This window comes from Schistocerca serialis, chromosome 1, assembly GCF_023864345.2.
Source record: "Schistocerca serialis cubense isolate TAMUIC-IGC-003099 chromosome 1, iqSchSeri2.2, whole genome shotgun sequence".
Lineage (NCBI taxonomy): Eukaryota > Metazoa > Arthropoda > Insecta > Orthoptera > Acrididae > Schistocerca > Schistocerca serialis.
The window spans coordinates 367,397,106-367,422,465 of record NC_064638.1 but is presented as its reverse complement, the minus strand read 5'-3'; the positions used below and the strand labels follow the sequence as shown (position 1 = coordinate 367,422,465).

General features: G+C 39.6%; 1 protein-coding gene across 1 annotated transcript in view; it reads right to left on the bottom strand.

The window, feature by feature from the left end:
- Positions 1–25,360, bottom strand: part of LOC126470487 (guanine nucleotide exchange factor DBS-like) — a 234,674-nt gene that overhangs the window by 104,685 nt on the left and 104,629 nt on the right. Inside the window, exons 10-11 of the mRNA XM_050098360.1 lie at positions 15,996–16,109; positions 15,581–15,775 (exon numbers count right to left, since the gene is read on the bottom strand). Of these exons, the coding sequence (XP_049954317.1) occupies positions 15,581–15,775; positions 15,996–16,109 (309 nt within the window). The remainder of the gene's footprint in view (positions 1–15,580; positions 15,776–15,995; positions 16,110–25,360) is intronic.

Below are 25,360 nucleotides of genomic sequence, written 5' to 3'. Positions count from 1 at the left end.
CTATGAGTTGAAGTGTGCAATGTCAAAAGTGTGTGTGTAGTAGGGAAGTTATACAATCTGAAAAGGAAAATGCAAAGGCTCAATCTAGATAGGGAGGTATGTCAGAGATTGAACTACTTTGAACAATTCATTGAGAGAGTTATTCTCTTAAGCATTAACAGCAAATCAACATGAACAACAATAATTTAGGTACATAAACCTTTGTTACAAGCATAAGATGAAGAGATAGAGACAGTATGTGAGGATATTGAAGGTTTCACTCAGTGTTTAAAGGTAAATGAAAATCCAACATCATGGGTGATCAGAATGTTATAATATGGGAAGCAATAGAAGACTTGAAAATATGGGTCTAGTATATGAGCCTGGTATACGGTCCTTGTAGTCAAAATGAGAAAGGGGAATGACGATCAAGTTCCGCAGTAAACTGCAGCTAGTAATAGTGAATATACTATTCAAAAATCACAAGACGAGGTGGTATACATGGAAAAGCCCTAGAGACATGGAAAGATAATAGCTGGATTACATCGTGGTGAGATGGAGATTTCGGAATGAGTCATTGGATTGTACCCAGGAGCAGCTACAGACTCAGACCATAATTTAGTAATGATGAATAACAGACTTAAGTTTAAGAGAATCATCCCCAGGAATCAGCATGGAAAAAAGTGGGATACTGAGGAATAATAAGATGCATTTGAAGTTCTCTGAGCCCACAGATATTGCAATAATGCATACCACAACAGACAGCTCACCTGAAATGGAATGGACATATCTAAAATGGGCCTCATGGACGTTAGATAGACAAATATAGGTACAAGGAAGGTAACTTCAAAGAAACCTCGGGGAACAGAAGAAATACTGCAACTGATCGACAAAAGATGAAAGTAAAAAAACGCTCAGGAAAAGGACAGGAACACGGTAATAAAAGTCACTTAGGAATGAAATAAATAAGAAGTGTGAGGTAGCAAAGGCAAAAAACGGCCAAAGGAAAAATGTGAGGGAATCAACGAAGGAATTGCCATCTGAAGGACTGATTCAGCATACTGAACAGTCAAAACAACATTCAATAACATTAAAAGCAAAGAAGTCAACATTAACAGTGTAATAGGAATTCTACTGTTAAATGCAAGAGAGGGACAGCAGATAGGTGGAAAGAGTACACTGAGGACCACTTCAATGTGTAGAAACTGCTCGATTAAGTGATAGAAGAAGAAATGGAAGTTGATAAGGAGGGCACAGGAGATCAAGTTTAGATTCACAGTTTGGCAGAGCTGAGGAAAACTTGCAATCAAATAAGATTGAAGGCATGGGTAACAGTCCTTCGGAATTTCTGAAATCACTGGGGCAGAATGGCAACCAAACAACTACTCAAGCTGGCATGTAGAGTCTATGATACTAGAGACATACCATCACACTTTAGGAAATATATCATATACATATTTATGAAAATAACAAGAGCAGATTGGTATGAGAATTATTGTACAATCAGCTTAACACTTCATGCATGAGTAGCAAAAAGACAAAGAAAACAAACATTCAAGATCTCTTAGGTGCTGATCAGTTTGGGTCTAGGAAAGAAAGGGCACCAGAGAAGCAGTTCTGACATTGTAGTTGATAATGAGAGCAACACTTAAGAAAACTTGACAGACTTTCATAGCATTTGTTGACCTTGAAAAAGCATTCAACAGGACATTATGTTCAAAATTCTTGAGAATGTTTGAGTAATGTATAAGGAAAGTTCATTAATATGCAATATGTATAAGACTGAAGAAGGGAAAAAAAATGGGACCCCAGGAATGAATTGCTCAGATTAGAAAGGGTGTAAGACAGGGCTCCAGTCTCTCTCTCCGACAGTTCATTCTGCACATTGAAGGATCAATAACAGAGATAAAAGACAGATTCACAAGTGACATTAAAATCCAGAGTGAAAGAATATCAATGATAAGATTTGCTGATATTGTTATCCTCTCTGAAGCCATACAGAGTGGTATTCACTGGTCACTAAACACAGATATTGATTGACAGTAAACTGAAGAAAAATAAAAATAATGCAGAGAAGTAGAAATGAGACCAGTGATAAACTTAATATCAAAATTGGTGACCATGAGATAGATAATGTGAAGGAATTTCACTACACTGGAAACAAAATAACCTATGACAGATGGAGCAAGAAGGACATAAAAAGTAGTCTAGCAGAGGCACAGAGGACATTTGTGGCCAAAAAGCTCTATTACTATTAAACAAGAGCCTAATTTGAGGAAAAAATTTCACAGAATGTACATCAGGAACAAAATGCTGAATGGGACTGAATCACAGATATTGGGGAAACCAGAAAAGAAGAAAATCCAAGCATTTGTAATGTGGTGTTGTAGAAGGATGATGAATATTAGATGAACTGATAAGAAAATAAATGAGGAAGTTCTCCACAGGATTGGTAAGCAAAGAAATATATGAAAAACACTGACAAGAACAAGAAAAGGATGGTAGCAAACATGTAAAGACACCATGGAACTGGAAGGAGGTGTAGAGAATACAAACTGTCGAGGTAGACAAAGATTGGAATATATCCAACAAATAACTGAGGACATTGGGTGTAAGTGCTCCCCTGAGATAAGTAGGTTGGCACAGAACAAGCAGTCAAGGCACATACAACACAAAGAGTGCTAACCATAAGCCTCAGCAGAAAAAAATACAAAAAGAGGTAAAGAGGAAAGAAAATATACAACTGATATTTATACAGAAAGAGGCTACTGGATTAACAACTCCTTTGTAAACGCTATTGAATGGTCTACTCTTCTTCATGTGAAGTAAAAACAGTTCATCCAATATAAAAAAAAAACATAACACACAGATGTCACTAATATTTTTAACAGCTGTATATGCTACGAGTTCAAGATAGCCAAGAAATTCATCAAAGGGTGTGCCCCTCAAAGCAATAGTGTAGGATCCAAAGCCAATCTCCCTCCTCCTCCCCCCCCCCCCCCCCCCCACACACACACACACAAAAACCCATGTAGATGAGACTTGAAATCCTAGCAGTTAATTGCCCAAGCATTCCCCACATATCATCATTGTTTGAAGTGTCCCTAAAAAGTTGTGGAGCTCACACAGGAGAAACAGAAAGCTGACTAAAGCCCAAAACTGATATCAAGGAAATTTTGGGGGCAAATCTAATCTAACTGAACATCAAGAGGGTATGCTAAATGGAAATAGAGGTGAACTACTCATCAACACAGCCAACAAATTCAAATCCACCGAGATCGAAATTGAAGCTGAAGGCAAGGTTGTTTGGAGAAGATTCAGTAGAATAATGGGCAAAATTTATAATTCAATTCCTTCATCAATCACGAGACTTGCCACCAGATGAGACCAAACATTCTATAGAAAACCTAAATTCACTAGAATATAACTTTCTCAATCATAATGTCATCAGAGAAAGTTTTAATCATATGAAACTTGACTGGGATAATTACAGTTTTGTCGGTTTTGTAAGTGACAAATGTTACAGACATCTTGTGAAACAATAATAAATGTCTTCTCTGAAACTGTTTGGAAACTCGCTCATGATTGAGATACATTAGAGTTAACAGGAGAAAAATGGAACTGGCTTATTTCAGAATGTCCACATTAAAACTGGTATCAACGATCACAAAGCAATAGAAGCATTCACAAAGGAAAAATAGGAATTAAAACATTTACTCCACCCTCCAAAACTCCCTCCCACCACCACACAGAATCCAGAACCTCAACAGACCAGAAACACAGTCATGAACCTTTCCTCCAGAAGCCTTAGCCCCACAGAAATATCAGTCCTTTCCAAAGGTCTCACCTTTTGCCCCGCTCACAAATTCAATCATGTACGACTTGTTAAAGACCTTCTCTCCTCCTCCCAGTCCCTACATTTTGGAACACTTTTCCACCACCAACCCAACCAAAAACCAATGTTGAACCCTATCTGACTGAGTCAACTCCTCCATCCAACCATGATCCACCCCCACTACCCCCAAATCACCCCCTCTTAATTTTCCAGAATTTCTTAACCTCAAAACTTGCCTCATCATCATTCCCCAAATGCAAACTAACCTTACATCTGCAGAAAGAACTGCAGTCGACCACCTAAAAACTGATCCTGACCTTATAACGCTACCTGCAGACAAAGGCTCCAGCACTGTTATTTTGAAATGCAAGGATTACCTGGCAGAAGGACTCCGCCAGCTGTGATATACATCCACCTACAAACCTTGTCACTGTGATCCCATTCCAGAAACCCAGCAGGACCTCAGTCTCTCCTCAAATCTTTAGGCACATCCCAAAACCTCTCCCCGAAGTCCATGTCTGCCCTCACCTCTACCACTCCCTAGACTACTACCTTCTACATGCTTCCTAAAGCCCATAAACCCAACCACCCAGGTGCCCTATTTTGGCCAATTGCTGTGCCTCCACTAAGAGAATCTGTGCTCTCATAGATCAACATCTTCAGCCTATTTCCAGAACCTACCCTCCTATATAAACCAACCATTTCCTCCGACTCTCCACAGTTCGTGTTCCTTTAACACATGGTGCCCTGCTTGTCACTATTAATACCACCTCCCTTTACACTAACACCCAATGGATTACAAACCAACAACATTCTCCCTAGTCGCCATGACAAACTATATCCTCACCCATAATTACTTCTCCTTTGAAGGCATTACCTACAAACAAATCTGGGGTACTGCTATGGGTACCTGCATGGCACCATCCTATGCCAACCTATTCATGGGTCATCTAGAGGAATCCTTCCTGAACACCCAGAATACTAAACACCACACCTGGTTCAGGTTCACTAATGACATCTTTGTGATCTGAATCGAGGGGGAGGATACCCTATTCGCATTCCTCCAGAAGCTCAACAGCTTATCCCCCATTTGCTTCACTTGGTCTTACTCAACCCTACAAACTACATTCCTAAATGTTGACCTCCATCTCAAAGATGGCTACATCATTACCTCTGTCCATATCAAACCTACTAACCACATGCAATATTACCACTTCGACAGCTGCCACCTGTTCCATACCAAGAAGTTCCTTCCATACAGCCTAGCCATCAGTTGTCATCACATCTACAGTAACGAGTGGTCCCTCTTGAAATATACCAAGGGTCTCTCTGAAGAATTCACAGACGGTAATTATCCTCCTAACATTGTACAAAAATAAATGTCCTGTGCCTTATCATTCCAGTCTCCCACCTCTTCCCAAAGTCTCACAGTCCAGCCACAGAGGAGCATTCCCCTCTTAGCTCAGAACAATGCAGGACTAGAGCAAACTCAATTACATTATCCACCAGGGTTTCGACTACCTCTCATTGTGCCCTGAAATCAGAAATGTCCTGCCCAATATCCTTCCCACCCCTCCCACAATGGTATTCCGCCATCCACCAAACCTACCCAATATACTCAATCCATCCCTACACAGCCCCTGCTCCCAACCCCTTACCTCATGACTCATATCCCTATAATAGACATAGTTGCAAGACCTGTCCCATACAGCCTCCCACCACCACCTACTCCAGTCCGGTCACAAACACTGCCTATCCCATCAAAGGCAGGGCTACCTGTCAAACCAGTCATGTGATCTACAAGTTAAGCTGCAACCACTGTGCTGCACTCTATGTGAGAATGACAACCGACAAGCTAGCTATCCACATGAATTGCCACAAACAAACTGTGGCGAAGAAACAACTGGACCATCCCGTTGCTGAGCACGCTGTTCAACACGACATACTTCATTTCAATGACTGCTTCACAGCCTGTGCCATACATATCTTTACCACCAACACCAGTTATTCTCAATTGTGCAGGTGAGAACTCCCCCTGCAATATTCGTTACTCATCTTTTGCACCCATCCAGCCACTTCCCTGTCCCCATTCCAGCACTACACAGCCCTCATTCCACCAATGCACCCAGTCTTTTTACATCTCTCCTTTTCTGCCCCCCCCCCCCCCAAACCCACCTTTCCCCTGCTCCTGTCTAACCTCCCAACTGCAACTAGCTGCCCTACTCTCTCTCCACCTCGTCCTTGCGTGCTCCGCAACAGCACTTCACTGTGCCCCACCCCTACCCTGCTATCCCTCCCCCTCCCCGCCCCAGCCTCCTCCTTACACCCACCCAGTTGCCTCTCCTGTCATGCACACTGCTGTTGCTCACAGTGTGGCTTCAGCTGCCAAAGGCTGCAGACGTGCGCGCGCGTGTGTGTGTGTGTGTGTGTGTGTGTGTGTGTGTGTGTGGGTGTGTGTGTGCGCTCGTGCTCGTGTGCGCTCGCACTTGTGCGCGTGCACTCATGCGCGTGTAGGGCATGTCTATTTTCGACAAAGGCCTAAGGCCAAAAGCTTATATTGTGACAGTCTTTTTGTTGTGCCTATCTGTGATGCAGCATCTCTGCTCTATAGTGAGTGGGAACTTTCCTTTTCATAATAATGAAAACAAATTGAAAGATTTACATGTTTAGTAAGATACATTAAGGTATAGTAGTGTCATATTTCAATAGGAACTTGAAACATTTAGCTCTGGCAGAAACATGTAGAGGAACTGTAGTCAAGTTTAGAAGTATAACTGACCAAGCATTCAGAAAGTGTACCTAGTAAAACAGTACAGGATGAAAGGGGCCATCCACAGTCTCTGTTAAGGAAACAGTGTCTACTGCAAACAAGGCGTAAAACAAATCATAGGGTTATTGATGAAGCCATGCTAAAGGAAACGCATTTGGCCATGAAAAGGATAATCCCTGAACTCTTCAATGGCTAATGTATCACAGTCACATCAAAACATCTCTCACAAAACCAAAGAAATTCTAGTCACGTGTACAGGTGGTACATGGCACTGAATTTAGTGTCCAGACACACATGGATGGCACAGGAGCTGCAACTGAATCAGAAGTAGAAGCATTCTTCTCCATTTTCAAATGGTCTTTTTCAAACGACAATCTAATAGCACTATCCCAGTTTAATTCTTGCACCAGTGCTGGGTGATTTAGATATAGAACCTCTGTCTTTTTGTAGATGATGCAGTTACCTATCATGAAATATTGTCTAGAAAAAAGGTGCAAAAATCAGGTAGATCTTGATAAGATTTCAAAGTGGAGCAAAGATTTGTAATCTGCTTTAAATGTGCAGAAATGAAAACTCTTACAGTTCACAAAACCCAAAAACACTGTATCCTAAGACTATGATATCAGTAAGTCACAGCTGGAATCAGTGAACTACAAACACCTGGGAGTAGTAATTTTAGGGATATTAAACAGAATGGTCAGACCCGGCTGCATGCAAAACAGATGTCAGACTTCAGTTCACCAGAATTATACCTGGAAAATACAAACAGTCTACAAAGGAGACTGCTTACAAAACTCTCTTATTGCTCAAGTGCATGGGACACACACCAAACAGGACTAAGAGGGGAGATTGAACATATACAAAAATGGGCAACATAAATGGTCACAGTGAGCTTTGACCCAAGAATGTGTTCACAGAGACGCTGAAAAACATTAACCGGCACATAAAGATAAACACCAACTATCCAACAAAAGCCAACTTTTAAGCACTCACTCTGCCCACTCTTCATACACAAATTGAATGGGAAGGTATTCTAATTACTATCAGCAACAGCTTATATGGAATTATGTACCATGTTTTTTTTAATACCTATGAGGTATAATTTCCCTTGTATATCAAAGTTATACTTTTAATCAAACAATGGAAACTCCAGGTAGGAATATCAACAATGTAGGAAAAGACACAATTGCTACTTACCGCAAAGCAAACACATCAAGTTGCAGACATGCACGATTAAAAGACACTCACATATAGCTTTCAGCCACAGCCCTTGTCAGTAAAGATGACCTCATCAGGGGCAGGCCACATGTGAAAGCAGCTATGTCACTTACCAGCTCTGCTTCAATCATTGCACAGCTTTTTATATTGGTATGACTACAAACCAGCTGTCCATCAGCATGAACGGTCACTGCCAAACTGTGATCAAGAAGCAAACTAAATCACCCTGTGGCACAGCTTGCAACTGAACAGAACACACTTGATTTCAATGGCTGCTTCACTACTCGAGCCATCTGGAACTTGCCCTTCACCACCAGCTTTTTTGAACTGCACCGATGGGAGTTGTCCTTACAACATATTCTCTGCTCACATCATTATCCCACCCTCAACCTATGGAATCATAGTTTCCCCACACTCTCCACCCAATAGTTTCCACCCCCTCTGGCCTATCATTTCCTCCCCATTCTCAGCTCCCAATCCAGTTTATTTGCAGCCCTCTGCCAACACATCTGCCTGTCTTTCCCCACTCCTTTCCATTTTTGCTCCTTTCTTCCCCACCTCTCTGCCCTACAACCTCCTGATGCTGTGCCTGTTGGCAGTCTAGTCCACGAGACAGCATTAATCTCTTTCCCTACCCACAGGCTACTATCCCTTCCCCTTCCCCACCCTTTCCAGACTGCTGCTTGCATCCCACGTGATGTTGCATTTCAGGCTGAGATGCTGGAGTTGGTGGTCGTGTGTGTGTGTGTGTGTGTGTGTGTGTGTGTGTGTGTGTGTGTGTGTGTGTCCCTATTTACTGACTAAGACTGTGGTCGAAAGCTATATGTGAGTGTCTTTTAATCATGCCTGTCTGCAGCTTGACGTCTCTTCTTTACAGTAGGTAGCAAACTATATTTTCTTACATTGTTTAGTTGTACTTTTAATATGCTTTTATATATGTTCCTTACTGTCAGCACAATTTGACTGTGTATATAAATACAATTCATTTATTGTAAATTATCAATGTGTGCATACAACAATCACATAAGGTATGTACATTCTTGGACATGTAATGGCATTATGCTTCTGAGAAGAAGATACTGACAGCTGCTAAACGAATATTAAGTATGTTTCTGTAATATCCTTCTTATACTTTAAATACATGTGTGTGTTAAAAAAGTCCAGGAACACTTTAAATTATCTATTGCACAAGAACTAAACACTGTACAGATGTCATACATACTGCATTTTGAAGAGAAACTCTGAAAGTGGTTTTTTTTTTTTTTTTTTTTTTTTACAAACATTTGATATGCAAATCGTTAGTGACCTGGCAAACATCAATACAGTAATCAAATTCTTGCCCTACCCATCCCAACATGGCATCATCGACTGGGGCAGTCGCTTCCCGTATTCTCTCCTGGAGCTCTGCTACATCACGTGGTAGAGGCAGTACATACACCAGAACTTTAATGTGTCCCCACAGAAAAAAGTCACAAGGAGTGAGATCTGGTGATCGGGAAGGCCATTTCATGAAACAACTGTCCACTTCTGTGGCACAGCCAATCCATTAATGCGGCAGCTCAGTGTTCGGGTACCTATGAACTTCATGATGAAAATGTGAAAAGTGACTTCGACACTAAAAATTAGGTGATCAACAATGCCATCCTCATCCTCATTCAACTGCTGCAACTAAGAACAAAACTCAAAAGGCTTGTCATTGTCATCATCGCTGAGTTTCTGCACTAGCTCCAATTTGAATGGTTTCATAGACAGCTTCTGTCGCAGGACTTTCCACACTGTCACTGGAGTCATTTCGAGGTCATGGGATGCATGACACACTGATTTCTTTGGACTCCTTATGAATGTCTCTTGTAGGTGTTCCACATTTACTTCACTCACACTGGGACATCCGCTCCTCTTTGCTGGGTGCAAGCAACCCGTAGTACCGAATTTGTTGTGACAGTGGTAAATGGCTTTCATTGTTAGTGGCTTCTTACCATGTTGTTGTTGTTGTGGTCTTCAGTCCTGAGACTGGTTTGATGCAGTTCTCCACGCTACTCTATCCTGTGCAAGCTTCTTGATCACTGAGTAACTACTGCAACCCACATCCTTCTGAATCTGCTAAGTGTATCCATCTCTTGGTCTCCCTCTAAGATTTTTACCCTCCACGCTGCCCTCCAGTACTACAGTACTAAATTGATGATCCCTTGATGCCTCAGAACATGTCCTACCGACTGATCCCTTCTTCTAGTCAAGTTGTGCCACAAACTCCTCTTCTCCCCAATTCTATTCAATACCTCCTCATTAGTTATGTGATCTACCCATCCAATCTTCAGCATTCTTCTGTAGCACCACATTTCGAAAGCTTCTATTCTCTTCTTGTCCAAACTATTTATCGTCCATGTTTCACTTCCATACATGGCTACACTCCATACAAATACTTTCAGAAACGACTTCCTGACACTCAAATGAATACTCAATGTTAACAAATTTCTCTTCTTCAGAAACTCTTTCCTTGCCATTGTCAGTCTACATTTTATATCCTCTCTACTTCGACAATCATCAGTTATTTTGCTTCCCAAATAGCAAAACTCCTTTACTACTTTAAGTGTCTCATTTCCTAATCTAATTCCCTCAGCATCACCCGAGTTAACTCGACTACATTCCATTATCCTCATTTTGCTTTTGTTGATGTTCATCCTATATCCTCCTTTCAAGACACTGTCCATTCCGTTCAACTGCTCTTCCAAGCCTTTTGCTGTCTCTGACAGAATTACAATGTCATCGGCGAACCTCAAAGTTTTTATTTCTTCTCCATGGATTTTAATATCTACTCCGAATTTTTCTTTTGTTTCCTTTACTGCTTGCTCAATATACAGATTGAATAACATCGGGGAGAGGCTGCAACCCTGTCCCGCTCCCTTCCCAACCACTGCTTCCCTTTCATGTCCCTCAACTCTTATAACTGCCATCTGGTTTCTGTACAAATTGTAAATAGCCTTTCGCTCCCTGTATTTTACCTCTGCCAACTTTAGAATTTGAAAGAGAGAATTCCAGTCAACATTGTCAAAAGCTTTCTCTAAGTCTACAAATGCTAGGAATGTAGGTTTGCCTTTCTTTAATCTTTCTTCTATGGTAAGTCGTAAGATCAGTACTGCCTCATGTGTTCCAATATTTGTACGAAATTCAAACTGATCTTACCCGAGGTTGGCTTCCACCAGTATTTCCATTCGTCTGTAAAGAATTCGTGTTAGTATTTTGCAGCTGTGACTTATTAAACTGATAGTCCGGTAATTTTCACATCTGTCAACACCTGCTTACTTTGGGATTAGAATTCTTATATTCTTCTTGAAGTCTGAGGGTATTTCGCCTGTCTCGTACATCTTGCTCACCAGGTGGTTGAGTTTTGTCAGGACTGGCTCTCCCAAGGCTGTCAGTAGTTCTAATGGAATGTTGTCTACTCCTGGAGCCTTGTTTCGACTCAGATCTTTCAGTGCTCTGTCAAACTCTTCACGCAGTATCATATCTCCCATTTCATCTTCATCTACATCCTCTTCCATTTCCATAATATTGCCCTGAAGTACATCGCTCTTGTATAGACCCTCTATATACTCCTTCCACCTTTCTGCTTTCCCTTCTTTGCTTAGAACTGGGTTTCCATCTGAGCTATTGATGTTCATACAAGTGGTTCTCTTTTCTCCAAAGGTCTCTTTAATTTTCCAGTAGGCAGTATCTATCTTACCCCTAGTGAGATAATCCTCTACATCTTTACATTTGTCCTCTAGCTATTCCTGCTTAGCCATTCTGCACTTCATGTCAGTCTCATTTTTGAGACGTTTGTATTCCTTTTTACCTGATTCATTTACTGAATTTTTATATTTTCTTCTTTCATCAATTAAATTCAATATTTTTTCTGTTACCCAAGGATTTCTACTAGCCCTCGTCTTTTTACCTACTTGATCCTCTGCTGCCTTTGCTACTTCATCCCTCAAAGCTACCCATTCTTCTTCTACTGTAGTTCTTTCCCCCCATTCCTGTCAATTGTTCCCTTATGCTCTCCCTGAAACTCTGTACAACATCTGGTTTAGTCAGTTTATCCAGGTCCCATCTCCTTAAATTCCCACCTTTTTGCAGTTTCTTCAGTTTTAATCTGCAGTTCATAACCAATAGATTGTGGTCAGAGTCCACATCTGCTCCTGGAAATGTCTTACAATTTAAAATCTGGTTCCTAAATCTCTGTCTTACCATTATATATTCTATTTGATACCTTCTAGTATCTCCAGGCTTCTTCCAGGTATACAACCTTCTTTCATGATTCTTGAACCAAGTGTTAGCGGCTTCCTCTTTCATTTCTTAGCTCCAATCCATATTCACCTACTACGTTTCAGTCTCTCCCTTTTCCTACTATTGAATTAAAGTCACCCATGACTATTAAATTTTCATCTCCTTTCACTACCTGAATAATTTCTTTTATCTCATCATACATTTCATCAATTTCATCATGATCTGCAGAGCTAGTTGGCATATAAACTTGTACTACTGTATCAGGCATGGGCTTCGTGTGTATCTTGGCCACAATAACGCGTTCACTATGCTGTTTGTAGTAGCTTACCTGCACTCCTATTTTTTTATTCGTTATTAAATCTACTCCTGCATTACCCCTATTTGATTTTGTATTTATGACCCTGTATTCACCTGACCAAAAGTCTTGTTCCTCCTGCCACTGAACTTCACTAATTCCCACTATATCTAACTTTAACCTCTCCATTTCCCTTTTTAAATTTTCTAACCTACCTGCTCGATTAAGGGATCTGACATTCCACACTCCGATCTGTAGAATGCCTGTTTTCTTTCTTCTTCTTATCATTCTTGGTTCTAAACATCCGTTGAACAGCTGTAGCACACTTGTTTTTGTCGAACTCCAACACAAAGAAAGCTCACTCCACACCTGAACACACTATATTTGCGACTAGCGTCGATTCTCGGCAAATTAGCAAACTACACTGCGGCAGTATACATGAAAAAAGAAACTTTCAGGGTTTCTCTTCAATATAACACATACGAAATCTGCAAAATGTTTGGTTCATGTGCAATAAATTATTGAAAGTGTTCCCGGACTTCATGTACATCCCGTATAACATCCCACATTTTGTTGACTTCTGAAGATGGCAGATTACTCTGTTGAAACCGACAAAATGAAATAAATTTGTAATTGTTAAACTGGTGACAATTTTACTCTAAAATTCTAAAACACAGTATAATGAGAAGTACTCTCTCCGACATACTTCACAGTGGTCTGTAGGGTACAGAAGTAGATGTATTCATTATGGGTGATGCTTGACAACATATTCGTGACATACACGAAACAACTTCAATTTCTGTGTCCTTCTGAGGTAGAACATTAGTGACAAGATGATTATAAAGCAACACTTGTCAATATTTGCTGCTTTGTGTGCGTGGTTTAGTTCTCAATGAACAGCCTACAAAATTGAAACATGGGCACTCCCTACTACCGGAAATATCCATAACAGACGAATTTCCTATGTTAAAAATATGGTTTGCATTGCTGTTGTTCTGACTTTTTATAACATTCAAATAGTCTGTTTGATCAATATTGTCACAAAATATATGTTACTTTTCAGAAATGATTAAGTTTCAGTAATTGGTCATGTGATCAAAAATGCTAAGTTACTGCCTGAAGCTCTGGTGATGTCACAGACTAGGAGTAAGACAAAAAGCTATATGTGTTTTACAGGTGTTCGCCAAAGTCACTATGTTTCTTTGTGTTTCTTCTGCAGACAATTTAGCTATTTAATTATGGAAAATCCATTTACAACTTTTAAGTAACAATGGACAAGAATTTTGCGAATATTAATAGAGGAAACCTTCTGGAAGTTGATGTGTGTACTTCCACTAGAGCAGCAATATGCGCAAGGGTGGGCATTATCTCCCCACACCATCATTACACTCACTCAAAATGAATCCATATCTTACATCTAGATTATCGACAGTCAGATTCATGTGAAATACACTTTCAGAAACTAAGATGAGCTTGGCCTGTAAAACATGCCATCATTTACTGTCACTGCAGTCATAAACTATGACCCGAAGCACAATAAAATTCTTGGTACATCTTATATTGACTTCCTCATATACAACATACTGAGCAGAGGTAGTGCAGTGTGAGTTGATTCCGTGGCACAATGAGTAATCTGTCTGACTATGGAACAGAAGGTTGCAGGTTCGAATCTACACAACATCGTAACTTTTTATAAGTTCAAATCCTGGCAAGATCATAAAATTTTAAAAATGTTACATGAAACATGATAATAGCATTAGCAAGAACTCATTGTGGCAATTGGTTCAATAGTGGAATTTATTATAGTCTCACATTAATTTTGGTCAGAGATATAGATAACTTTGGACCAATGCATTTAATTTGAGTACATACAATTCACATTTTTTGGAAAGCACTGCTAGTGGTGAATGTATCACCACAGGCCATAGTACAATGAGGTGCAGAGTGATGAGATTTTGTATATGGAAAGATATAAAACACGTGGGACATTTGTGAGTGGAAACTAATGTCAGTATCTGAAGCAGACTTATGTCATCTTTACGTAAGATAATGAAACTTTTAACAGTAAGGATCCTAGTTGGACAGTACGGAGATAAAAAAAAAAGTATTGTTTCCAATAAAGTAAACTTGTGTGGTCACATTAACCAGAAATCTTCCTGAAGGTGACCCTTGTGAACTGCAACTGCAAATGTAAATGTAACCACATGCAAACGGCATGGAAAACTCAACAATACTACGTTTCCAATCGGTGTTGTGAAATATTGTAAATGTGGTTTGGTTTTCCTACAAGAAGACTGTCGACTCGTCTAAAAATTCGTTAAAATTTTCCTTGAGGGTAGATTTGAGCCAGTGAGAAATAGATAACCACTTATAAACTATTACAGTCCACCACTCTACCAATTGAGGTACCGAAGCTTGCATGTAATACTGGGTATAATGACAGTCAGTTCTCAAAATTTCACTAAGAGTTTAATTGCGTTGAATGACATTGTGTCTTTCCGTGCAATAGTGGGAAAGCATATCTCGGATGTAAATTAATGTTACCTTAAGTTAGGGAATTTGTGCCTCATTAACGAGGCATTTGGCCAGTGCAACCACTTTTTACACATCTCATTCTTTGGAATACTCAAAAACTATATATTTAAGGGGTTCTTAGAGATTTATTAGTACAATGTGGACTATGCACCATTTGTTACCCATTTTACGAAAAAAGATATCATTGTGAATGAGCTTTACAATAGTAGGGGCAGTGAACTAGCTAGTGGCATCACAGGCATCCCATTACTCAAATGGAGCATTTAGCAGGCTTTCAAATTATTTGAAATTCATTTGAACTTTTCAAAAATAAAAAAAGAAACTTGTGAGCACAAAATGACATAGCTGCCCATTTAGGACAATTTCCAGGGAATAGTCAATAACCTTTTGTATACATGATTCCCTGTAAAGTCAACCCAACATTTCTTTAGTCTGGGGGGTAGTGTCACGTTTCACAGTCTCCGGACTAGAACAAAGGTACAATGCCCCTCTCTCTCTCTCTCTCTCTCTCTCTCTCTCTCTCTCTCTCTCTCTCTCTCTCTCTCCCCCCACCCCCCCCCTCACCCCCTCACCCCTCTCCCTCACACACACACACACACACACACACACACACACACACACACACACACGATAAAAAATAAAGTATAAAGGAAGCAAACAATTTCCAAGGATAACAGTTCATTACCTTCTCTATTCGATCCTGCAATTCTTTATTTTTTACTAGAGTTTCCAATCGGCAGTTAATTCTTTCTGAAAGAATATCACACATACGCTGAAGTTCATCACACTTCGGTTGAACACAATCCAATGGACAATAATGACGACTGGACAGAAGCTGCTGTCCTGTTGTAATTAGTTCTTCTGCTCGTTCTATATCCATCTGTAATATTAAGGTTTTTCTAATGAATACTTACTATACCTGCTTAAAGTGTAAGATTAGTTAATAAATGCAACTTAGTGGTGAGCTTGCACATGCTATGGAGCTTCCTGATAAGCAGTGCAATAAAAGAGGGGAGGGGAAGATGTTTTGATGGGGGAAAATTGCAATGTATTCCAATTTTTACTACGATTATAAATAAAGGTAAAATAGTTGTACTTACCAAACACATTTTTTGGAAACCTCTAGCTTCATTTAACAGTATTTCAACTCTAGCTACAGTTTCACCAATCTCAGTCATTTCACATATTGTTTTTAGATGGCTATCAAAATTACCCTGAAAATATCAAGCATTGCAAATGAAAAGAATAAGCACTGAAGTATATCAAAGATAAATGGCAATGAATTAAAGGAAACTGTAAATGAAGGGAAGAGAAACTGTACCTTCACTGACTCATTGGTTGAAGGACACAAAAATAACTTTTTTTTCATTTATTCTAATGAGTGTGCAGTCATCAGAGAGAGAGAGAGAGAGAGAGAGAGAGAGAGAGAGAGAGAGAGAGGGGGGGGGGGGATGGGGGAGAGAGACACAGAGAGGTGGAAGGGAGAGGGATAGGGAGGGACAGATGGTCACATGGACAGAAGGAAGGATGGAGAGGGGGGAGTTTAAGGGAGGATCAGATGGGATGGGGGAACTTAATTTCAGTATGCAATCTGTCATCACCTTTTTTTAAATGATTTATTGAATACACAACAGTTCTGAAATCTGGATAGATTATTCACAGATCTGAAATCAGCGAACCTGAACAAAAATTCACCATTTAATAGCAGCTCAATTTATCTCAGCAAAACACTGTTTTTGACGTTTGCCCCAGTAATTTGTCTGTCACATGAATAATGCTACAATTTCCTTTCTTAAATTTTATATAAATTTCTCTAATGATTAATGTTACATTACTACTCACATATTATACATGACATCCACCTCACTTGTACTATGGAAAGTAAGCAACATTTTGATTAAGGCAAATAAACAGATTACAAGCTACAATATAAAATATTAATAAGCATTTTTTATCTTCGGTCTTAAGAAAACTATAATGGGCAGAAATAAGAAAATTATGTTATTAACATAACAGAAAAAGAGAAAGAACAAAAGCACAAGCTACCTTGGTTTGATAAGCATATTATTATAATTTTAATCAGCAATACGTATTTATATAGAGAAGGAAACAAGTAAATACAACAGAGGCTGGATCATTTCACATTAGTGAAGCTACATATCTTCAAATGATTTCTTGAGAACCATTAGTAGAGCCAGTAAAAATTCAAGCATATTGCCTTTTCTTTTTTTTCATACATTTCCTTGACTTCTGTTTACATTTTAATTATTTTTATTTTCCTCAAACAAAAGGTAACATAAAGGTTCTTACAATTTGTACACTGCAAACTGAAAGTATTGACAACATACTGCACAATGTAACTGCAGCAGCATTTACAACATTAATATTTTACCAGAACAATTGGATACTTAACTGCACAAAGGCAATAAGTGTCAGATTTATGAAAAATAAGAAACCACACTATGAAGGTGAAATTTGCTATGAAACAATATATATCAGAAGAGCTATGTTCTGTGGTGTTATCAAGTATTATGACAAAATTGGCAAACGGTGGTGAGACCAAGTCACATGGCTACACATAAGAAACACACTGTAGCCTCTTCACCTGTTTCTTACATTTCACACAGGGGAAGGGACTGCACGAAATTGCTCCATTGTCAGTATCTTTTTTTGGTGCGTTCCTAAATACCCCTACCGTATGTGATGCAGGGTTTGCACAGTCTGTCTTTTTCTAGTTGGAAACCTCTTTCTCAATATTATTTTGACCACAGGAAATTGCTACATCAGCCACTTGTGTTAGGGATTGTAGTTCAGTGGACTGCACTGTATCTCCATCAATGAACAGGACAATGTGGCTTGTGTACTCTTATCTATCAGTTCATTACACCTCAAAGGGTCATTTCAAGCTTACATCATGCCTGCATTGGCATTTCATGGGAAGAAGAGTTATGAGAACACAAAGTTACTTGCCAGATTGGTGTACACCACAGTAATATCATCTGAACATTCAATCTGTCACAAGAAACAAAACATTTAAGCTCTGCCTGACAGTGATCAATTGCAGTCAACAACATCAGGTGATCAAAACTACTTATAAATTATGGCTCGGAAATACCACAAGGAGAATGCAACAGGACTGAAGGCTGCATTTTTTGGGGAAGTTGGAAGGGCCTTGTTGACGCAGACAGTAAGCAACCATATCCATACAATTAATTTGACCTCCAAGTGTCCATCATGAACAGCAGAATAAACACCCCCCCCCCCCCCCAAACAATATGATGCATGAAGAACGTAAGTGACAAGAAACCTGAAATGGAACTTGAATCAGTGCCATCAGGTTCTCTTCAAAAGAGGCTGCAGGATTTGTCTGACACCTGATGATTGCCTTAGAAGAGTGTAGAAGTAGGCAGGCACCAATGATCATCTCAAACATCTGGGAGTTAGTTGTTCTGGGAGTGGTATCATGTTTGAATGTCTGAGACATCTCATCACTATTGAGGATAATTTCAGGGCTGTGCGTGATCAGGATATTTTACCCCAACATACTAACCAGCCCTACATTCAACATTGTTGCAATGGGTTTATTTTTGAAGGTGATAATGCATAAGAATATTAGCCATCAGTATAATGGTTGAGCACAGCTCGCGTATAACACATGGTACCAGAGCATTTGGTCATAGTCAGGTCATGAGAGAGCAATGCATTGAACATTCCATCTCTAAAGCTGACCAGCACTGATCTTTTCACATGTCCATGTATCACAGGTGCACCACGTGTACTTCTATTAGAAAGAAACTGTCACCACCACACTGAACTGCAATGGGCATCCTCTTGAGAGGGATTAGGAAAACTGCGATTGTAACTGAATAGACAGGCCAAAGTGCAGTTATTCACACATCATTTCAGTGTTGGACAACAATAAACAGTTAATGGCCATACCAATCAGAATCCCACACTTGAGTGTCACACAACCCATGACTCTATAGATGTACCTTACTCTCCATACACCACAGAGCACAGAGATTAGAATGGGCATAAAACCCACCACAACTTGACCCCCACTGTGAGGAATAAGTTGCCTTGATCGATGAGCTTTGGTAAATAAGCTCATCTTACACATTGGTACATGTAAATGCCAGGATACAAGTACATGAAAAGCAACATAATGATATGCATCCCACATGGCAGTAGGGGACTGTTGCGATGGCAGACGATGAGTGTATTCTCATGTGGTGATGTTTGCAGAGGAGGATACAGGGCCAGAAATATTGGTCACCATCTCTCAGTACAGAATAATATAGGAACCTACTTGTCAATCATGTACAACTGTTTGTTTGTGCAGTACTCCAAAAGTTGTGAATGTCTTTTGCTTTGTCTGCCAGGTCACTTGACTTTAATCCTACTGAGCACCTCTGGGATGCCACTGGGTGAAATTTGCACTTTTCGACCTAGCTTGTGGGGGTCACTAAACAGCATGTCTGATTTGTCTGTGTGTCTCTGGTCTCTGTACTTGTAACTAAAGGAGTTCTGTAACGATCTACAAGTTCAATGTAAAAAAAAAAAGGTGTGGGTTGTTGGTGGATATTAAATCACTTTCTACTTTCTCCCACATATTTTCTGGAGCCAAAATACAAGAAAATGCTAGGAATGGGAATGTTCACAATCTCTGGGATGTCTTTGATAACTCATGAGGTATTACACATCGATTTACAGTCACTAAATGATGAAATTTCTTCATGCATAGTGAACTAACCACACTCTCAGCTCAGTCATTTCAGTTTGGTTCCATTCATTATTGTAATGTACGAGGGTGGTCCCATTAGTAGCCGGCCTGACCGAGAGATGGCAGTCGTTGTTGAAAAATATCTCTTGATTAAAAAGTGCACAATTTATGAAGCATATGTTTCAAGTTTGAAGACGCCACATTGTTTAGTATTTGTTTGGCAGCCATCAATAGTGAACACTGTGAGTGAACTTGTGAAAATGGAGAAAATTGATCAACGTTATGTGATACAATTTTTTTTAAAGGCCTCGGTGCAGCCAATATTAGAGCTGAGCTAGATTTTCCTTTGGGAGAGTCTGCAAGGACAACAGTAAAATATTGGGTAGCTAAGTGTAAATGAGGCCATACGAGCTGCCAGGACAAGCATCGCAGTAGTCTACCAAATGAGGTGACAACTCAAGAAATGGTGAAGAAATTTCACAAAGCGGTACTGGATGATTGTCGACTGAAAGTGCGCGAGCTAGTAGACATAGTAGTCATTTCACAAAGTGCAGTACATCACATATTATCTGAAAATTTGGACATGAGAAAACTGTGTGCAAGGTTTGTTCACACTTCAGCAAAAACAGTGTCGTGAAGATGTTTCAATTAAGTGTTTAGCAAAGTTTCGCAGCAGCAAAGCTGATTTTTTGCACCTTTCATAACCATGGATGAAACGTGTCACCCACTTCACTCCTGAGACAAAAGAACAATCAAAACAATGGACACAAATTGGAGAGCTGACTTCAAAGAAAGCAAAGAAAATTTCATCTGCAGGCAAGGTCATGGCGTCGGTGTTTTGGGATGAGCATGGGATACTTTTCATTGACTCTCTGGAAAAATGAAAAACCATCACTGGCAAGTATTATGTGAACTTACAGCAACGTTTGGGTGAAGAAATCAAGCAAAAATGGCTGCATTTGGCCAAGAAGAAACTGTTGTTTCTTAGAGACCTCACAATCTGTTATTGCAATGGCCAAAATTAATGAATTAAAGTTTGAATTGCTACCTCATGCACCCAATTCACCAGATTTACCCCCTCGGATTATTTTCTGTCCCCAAACTTGAAGAAATGGCTCGGTGGTTGAAGATTTTCAACAAATGAAGATGTGATGTTGGCAGTTAATGGATATTTTGAGGAGTTAGACAGTTCTCATTATAAAAAGGGTATCAAACTTATCGAAAGTGTATGGAGCTGAAGGGAGATTATGTTGAAAACTAAATACATTTTATGAAATGTGTACATAGCAGACTCTAATGAGGAAGTTGAAATGAAGGTTTATCAAGTGCTCACACCTTTTAGTGATGCTATAACTAAAATTAAATGTGAGCAAAGATATTGAAACAACCACTGTCTCTGTAAGTTGGAATGTGTGCAAGGAGTGCAATATTCCAACACTAAATGCTTTCAGAATATTTTCACTCTGCAGTGGAGTGTACGCTGATACGAAACTTCCTGGCAGATTAAAACTGTGTGATGGACCGAGACTCGAACTCAGGACCTTTGCCTTTCGTGGGCATGAGGACGGGGCATGAGTCGTGCTTGAGTAGTTGAATTGGTAGAGCACTTGCCCGCGAAAGGCAAAGGTCCCGAGTTCGAGTCTCAGTCCAGCACACAGTTTTAATCTGCCAGGAAGTTTCACTAAATGCTTTGTTAATAAAATAAATTTATTCAATGATTTTGCGCCCAAAAAAGATACGTAATACATTAGCAGTTGATTGCAGGAAACTTTGGCTAGCTTAATGGCCTTGGACACTGATATGATGATGCAGAATATAAAGCCAATATCTTAGCTTGCGAAGACTATACAAAAACCGTGATGCAGGCAATCATGAAAGCAAAATACAGTATCCAGGGAAGACTTTCAAACAACACAGCTGACAGAATGTCTTCTGGGGTTTCTACACTGTCATGCAGTTATAGTACTCAACTGGCACTAATCAACTTAGAATCATTTTCCAGTGTCATTAACCATTAGACTGATTCCTCAGAACGGTATGAATCCTCTCTCATTGCAGATCCGAACTTATCAATTTTCAACAAATATTTGCTTCTTTGAGTGTAGTTCGAAGGGAATCCTAAGAATCCAGTACAAGAAATCACGGTAACAGCACATGCTTAAGAACAAATGAATGAAATTTTACAAGCATATTGTAGTGTTTGAATCATCCAAGTGCACCTTCATTACCCTGAAGACGTCACACCTATAACATACAGTTACCCGTAATCTCTTGACTTAACGTTTACTGAATGCAACAATTGCATTCACGCTCTGCAGCCACTAGCAGACAATGTAGAGACATATGGTTGACTCTTAGTTCCAAAGATACTTTGTGCTTTTCCAGAAAATGTTTGTCGACATTGGATAATTCATACGAAGAGGGTACGGTGTTGGAAACGAAAGCCTTCAAACTGATAGAATTCTTGTTAGGAATGTAGCTGGGGCCCTGAGGGCACAAAAGATTGGTAGGGAAGCTTGCAGACCAATAAAGATTGTACCATCTACAATAGCCCTCAACATTCAATCTATGTTAGAACAAACAGCACAAAGGTCCATACGGAAGGCAGAAACCTACTGTGTACTTCATGATCAATGTGGTCACTGAGTTCAAGATTGCAAGAAGGTAAAGAAAGTCCAGCAGAAAGATACAATGATATCACCACTGGAAAATTGTTGAAGACACTAAGCCCAAATGCACCTTCCCATCACTGGATTTACTACCTCCAAACTTCAGCTGGATTCTTAGTATAAACCACCCAACAGTTTCCATAAAGTATGACATCATTAACCTCATCAACATGCCATTCAATCAATCAATCAATCAATCATCGGGAAATGCAGTCTGTAGCTCCTAGAATTTCAAGACAACAGGAATATGAAATGATCATGACCGATCAACGGGTGCACAAGATTCAGTACTTCCCGAGGAATTTTATGCTTCCTGTTCAATCAAAAATAAGTGAAGAGCAGTTGTCTCCCACAAAAATCAGCAGCTGTTCTTTCAAATAACATCTGTAATGCTTAAAAATCATTCTTAATTTTGTAGAGGCATTTGGAAATGAATTATTATTGGAGCATTACAACCTTTAAATCAAACATCATTATCACAACTTCTAGCACACTCATCTACCACTTCAATGCCTCCTATGAGACACAGAGGCCAAATTACACCCAAAATGGCTGTGTCAATCTACCTTCTCACCCAAAATTCAGCGAACATCTTTTATTTACTTCATCAAATACTGATGAGTAAGAGATATGAAAGCACAAAGTGGCAAGTCATATTGTAAGCATCTTGGCATGAAATAGACTCTCCCTCACTAACAGAAGACTTGAGAAAAGGGCCTAACCTTCTTTCTGACATAACTGCAGTTCCTGTATATCTTCGAAAGCAACATTTTGCCATTATAGATATTATCCAGGCGTTTTGTAGTTATTCTCCATCCAGATGACAGAGACATGATGAAATTTTTCTGGTACAGAGACCATCATCATGGAGCAAATGAAGCACTCAAGCGTGTGAAGAACTAATTACTAATTCAAATAATTTTTCTTTAGGCTTAAATTTAGTCCATTCTTCCTTTCAGCAGCACTTAGAGAATTGGCAGTCAATGTACCTTTTCCCACCACCTTATCAGGCCATAGCACTTACATGGATGATTTTGCACCAGGCACTGCAGGCAAAAATACAGAAATAACCCTTTACTATTAACTGACCTCACCTGTGAGTCAGATCCAGCTGGCTACGTTAAAATGGGTGCTGAAGCCTCAGCAGCTTGTCAGAATATGGAAGTCAGAAGTACAAAAGATCACAATACCTTCACACGTGTTGGGAGTTTAGTAGAATACAGTAGATAATACATTTTTTGTGGATCAGCATGAAGTCATCAATAAAATCCCCCACAGTAGTCAAATTAAAGCTGTTACAAACAACTGCTAGCTTTTATGACCCCTTGGGCTTAGAAATACCAGTATCTTTAACAGAGAAAATTTTGGTTCAAGGAACTTTACTACTTACACTAGGGTGGGATGAAATTCTCCCTTAGCACCACGTCACTCAGTGGCACACTTAGATGTCAGTCTTTTCAAGCCTATCACATATTTATAAACCAAGATGGCTCAAAATTTCTGAAGAGCAAAGCATTTGCACCCCATTTCCTGTGATGCTTCTGAGCACACATAGTGTGGTCTTGTATGTCGGGTGTGCTGTAAATAGTGAGTCTCATATTCACATGATATACAGCAAAAGCCGACTGGCTGCCATGATGAACTGCTGGCAACAATAATGGAGTTGAGACTTCAACATTACTACTGCAAGGCTGCCAACATACACATATGTAGGGCAACTCTTTTGACCGATTCCATGGTGTTGATTGCTTGGTTGCGAGACAGTCCCAATACTTGGAAAATTTTTGCATGCAACTGCATAATAGAAATTCACAAGTACACTTCACCATCCCATTGGAGACTGTGTTGAGGTAGACACAATCCCAGAGATAATTTGTCAGAAGGAAAAATGTCTCAAACCTTACATAGAATGGACACATGGTGTATGGGGAAGCCTTGTCTTAAACAACAGCCCTGTCACTGGTTAAATGAATATCCAAGTATAGCACACCTGTTTCTTTGCCAGAAACTAAAAACTCACTCTCAGATCCAGAGGTCCTCCTTACTCAGCCACTGATATACATTGAAAGATTTAGTTCCTACTGGAATCTGCTGTGAGTCGTTGCCCAATTTCTTTGACTGAAAAAGAAATTTGAATTTGCATGGTGAATTTACAGTAGAAGAAATGGCAGCAACTTGACATTATTGGATAACGGGTGTAAAAGAGCAATGGTTTTTCTCTTTTATGTAATCAGACTTTGAAGGAAAACATGCACCTACTCACTGGATTAAGAATAAAGTCTCTCAGTCCTTTTTTGGATAAAGACTTTTGCATTTAGGTGGTCATCTGCATTATGCCAAATTAACCATTGAAGAATGACATCCACCTATCCTGGACAGAAACTATCATTTCATGAGGCTTTTAACTACACATACTTTTCCATCACCTTGGAGTCTGAATTGTGCATTCAGGGTTTCGTTGTTCCTCCTGGATACTACAGGCCCAATGCAACACATAGGTTATTTATCAGGCTTCCCATATAAAACAATGTGTTGCTTTGTTAGTCATGAAACAAAAGTTCCACTGACTGCGCAGATCCATCCAGATCACTGGTGTTTATTTTCTAGGACCGTAATACACCAACACAGAAAGTAACACAACTAAATGCTATATTGTTATGTTCATATGTGCTGCAATTAGAGCCATTCACCTAGAGCTAGTTCACAATGCAACAATGGGTTGATTTTTGTGAGCACTATAAAGATTTATTGACAGACGTGATATTCCACACATCATCCACAGTGACAATGTCCAAGCATTCCATGCAACCAAGAAAGAGATAATGGAATTATGGGTGGCCATCTCTGCTAGTAAAACTCACCAATATTTCGCACAATAAAGCATAATGAAATTTATACACTGAAGCATGAAAGAAACTGGTATAGCCATGTGTATTCAAATAGAGAGATATGTAAACAGGCAGAATACGGCAAGAATGCGACCAACAATGACTGAAGAGAATTAGTCAACGTGGCTGAAGTGCAACCCTTCCACAAACTGTTGCAGATTTCAATGCTGGGCCATCAACTAAGA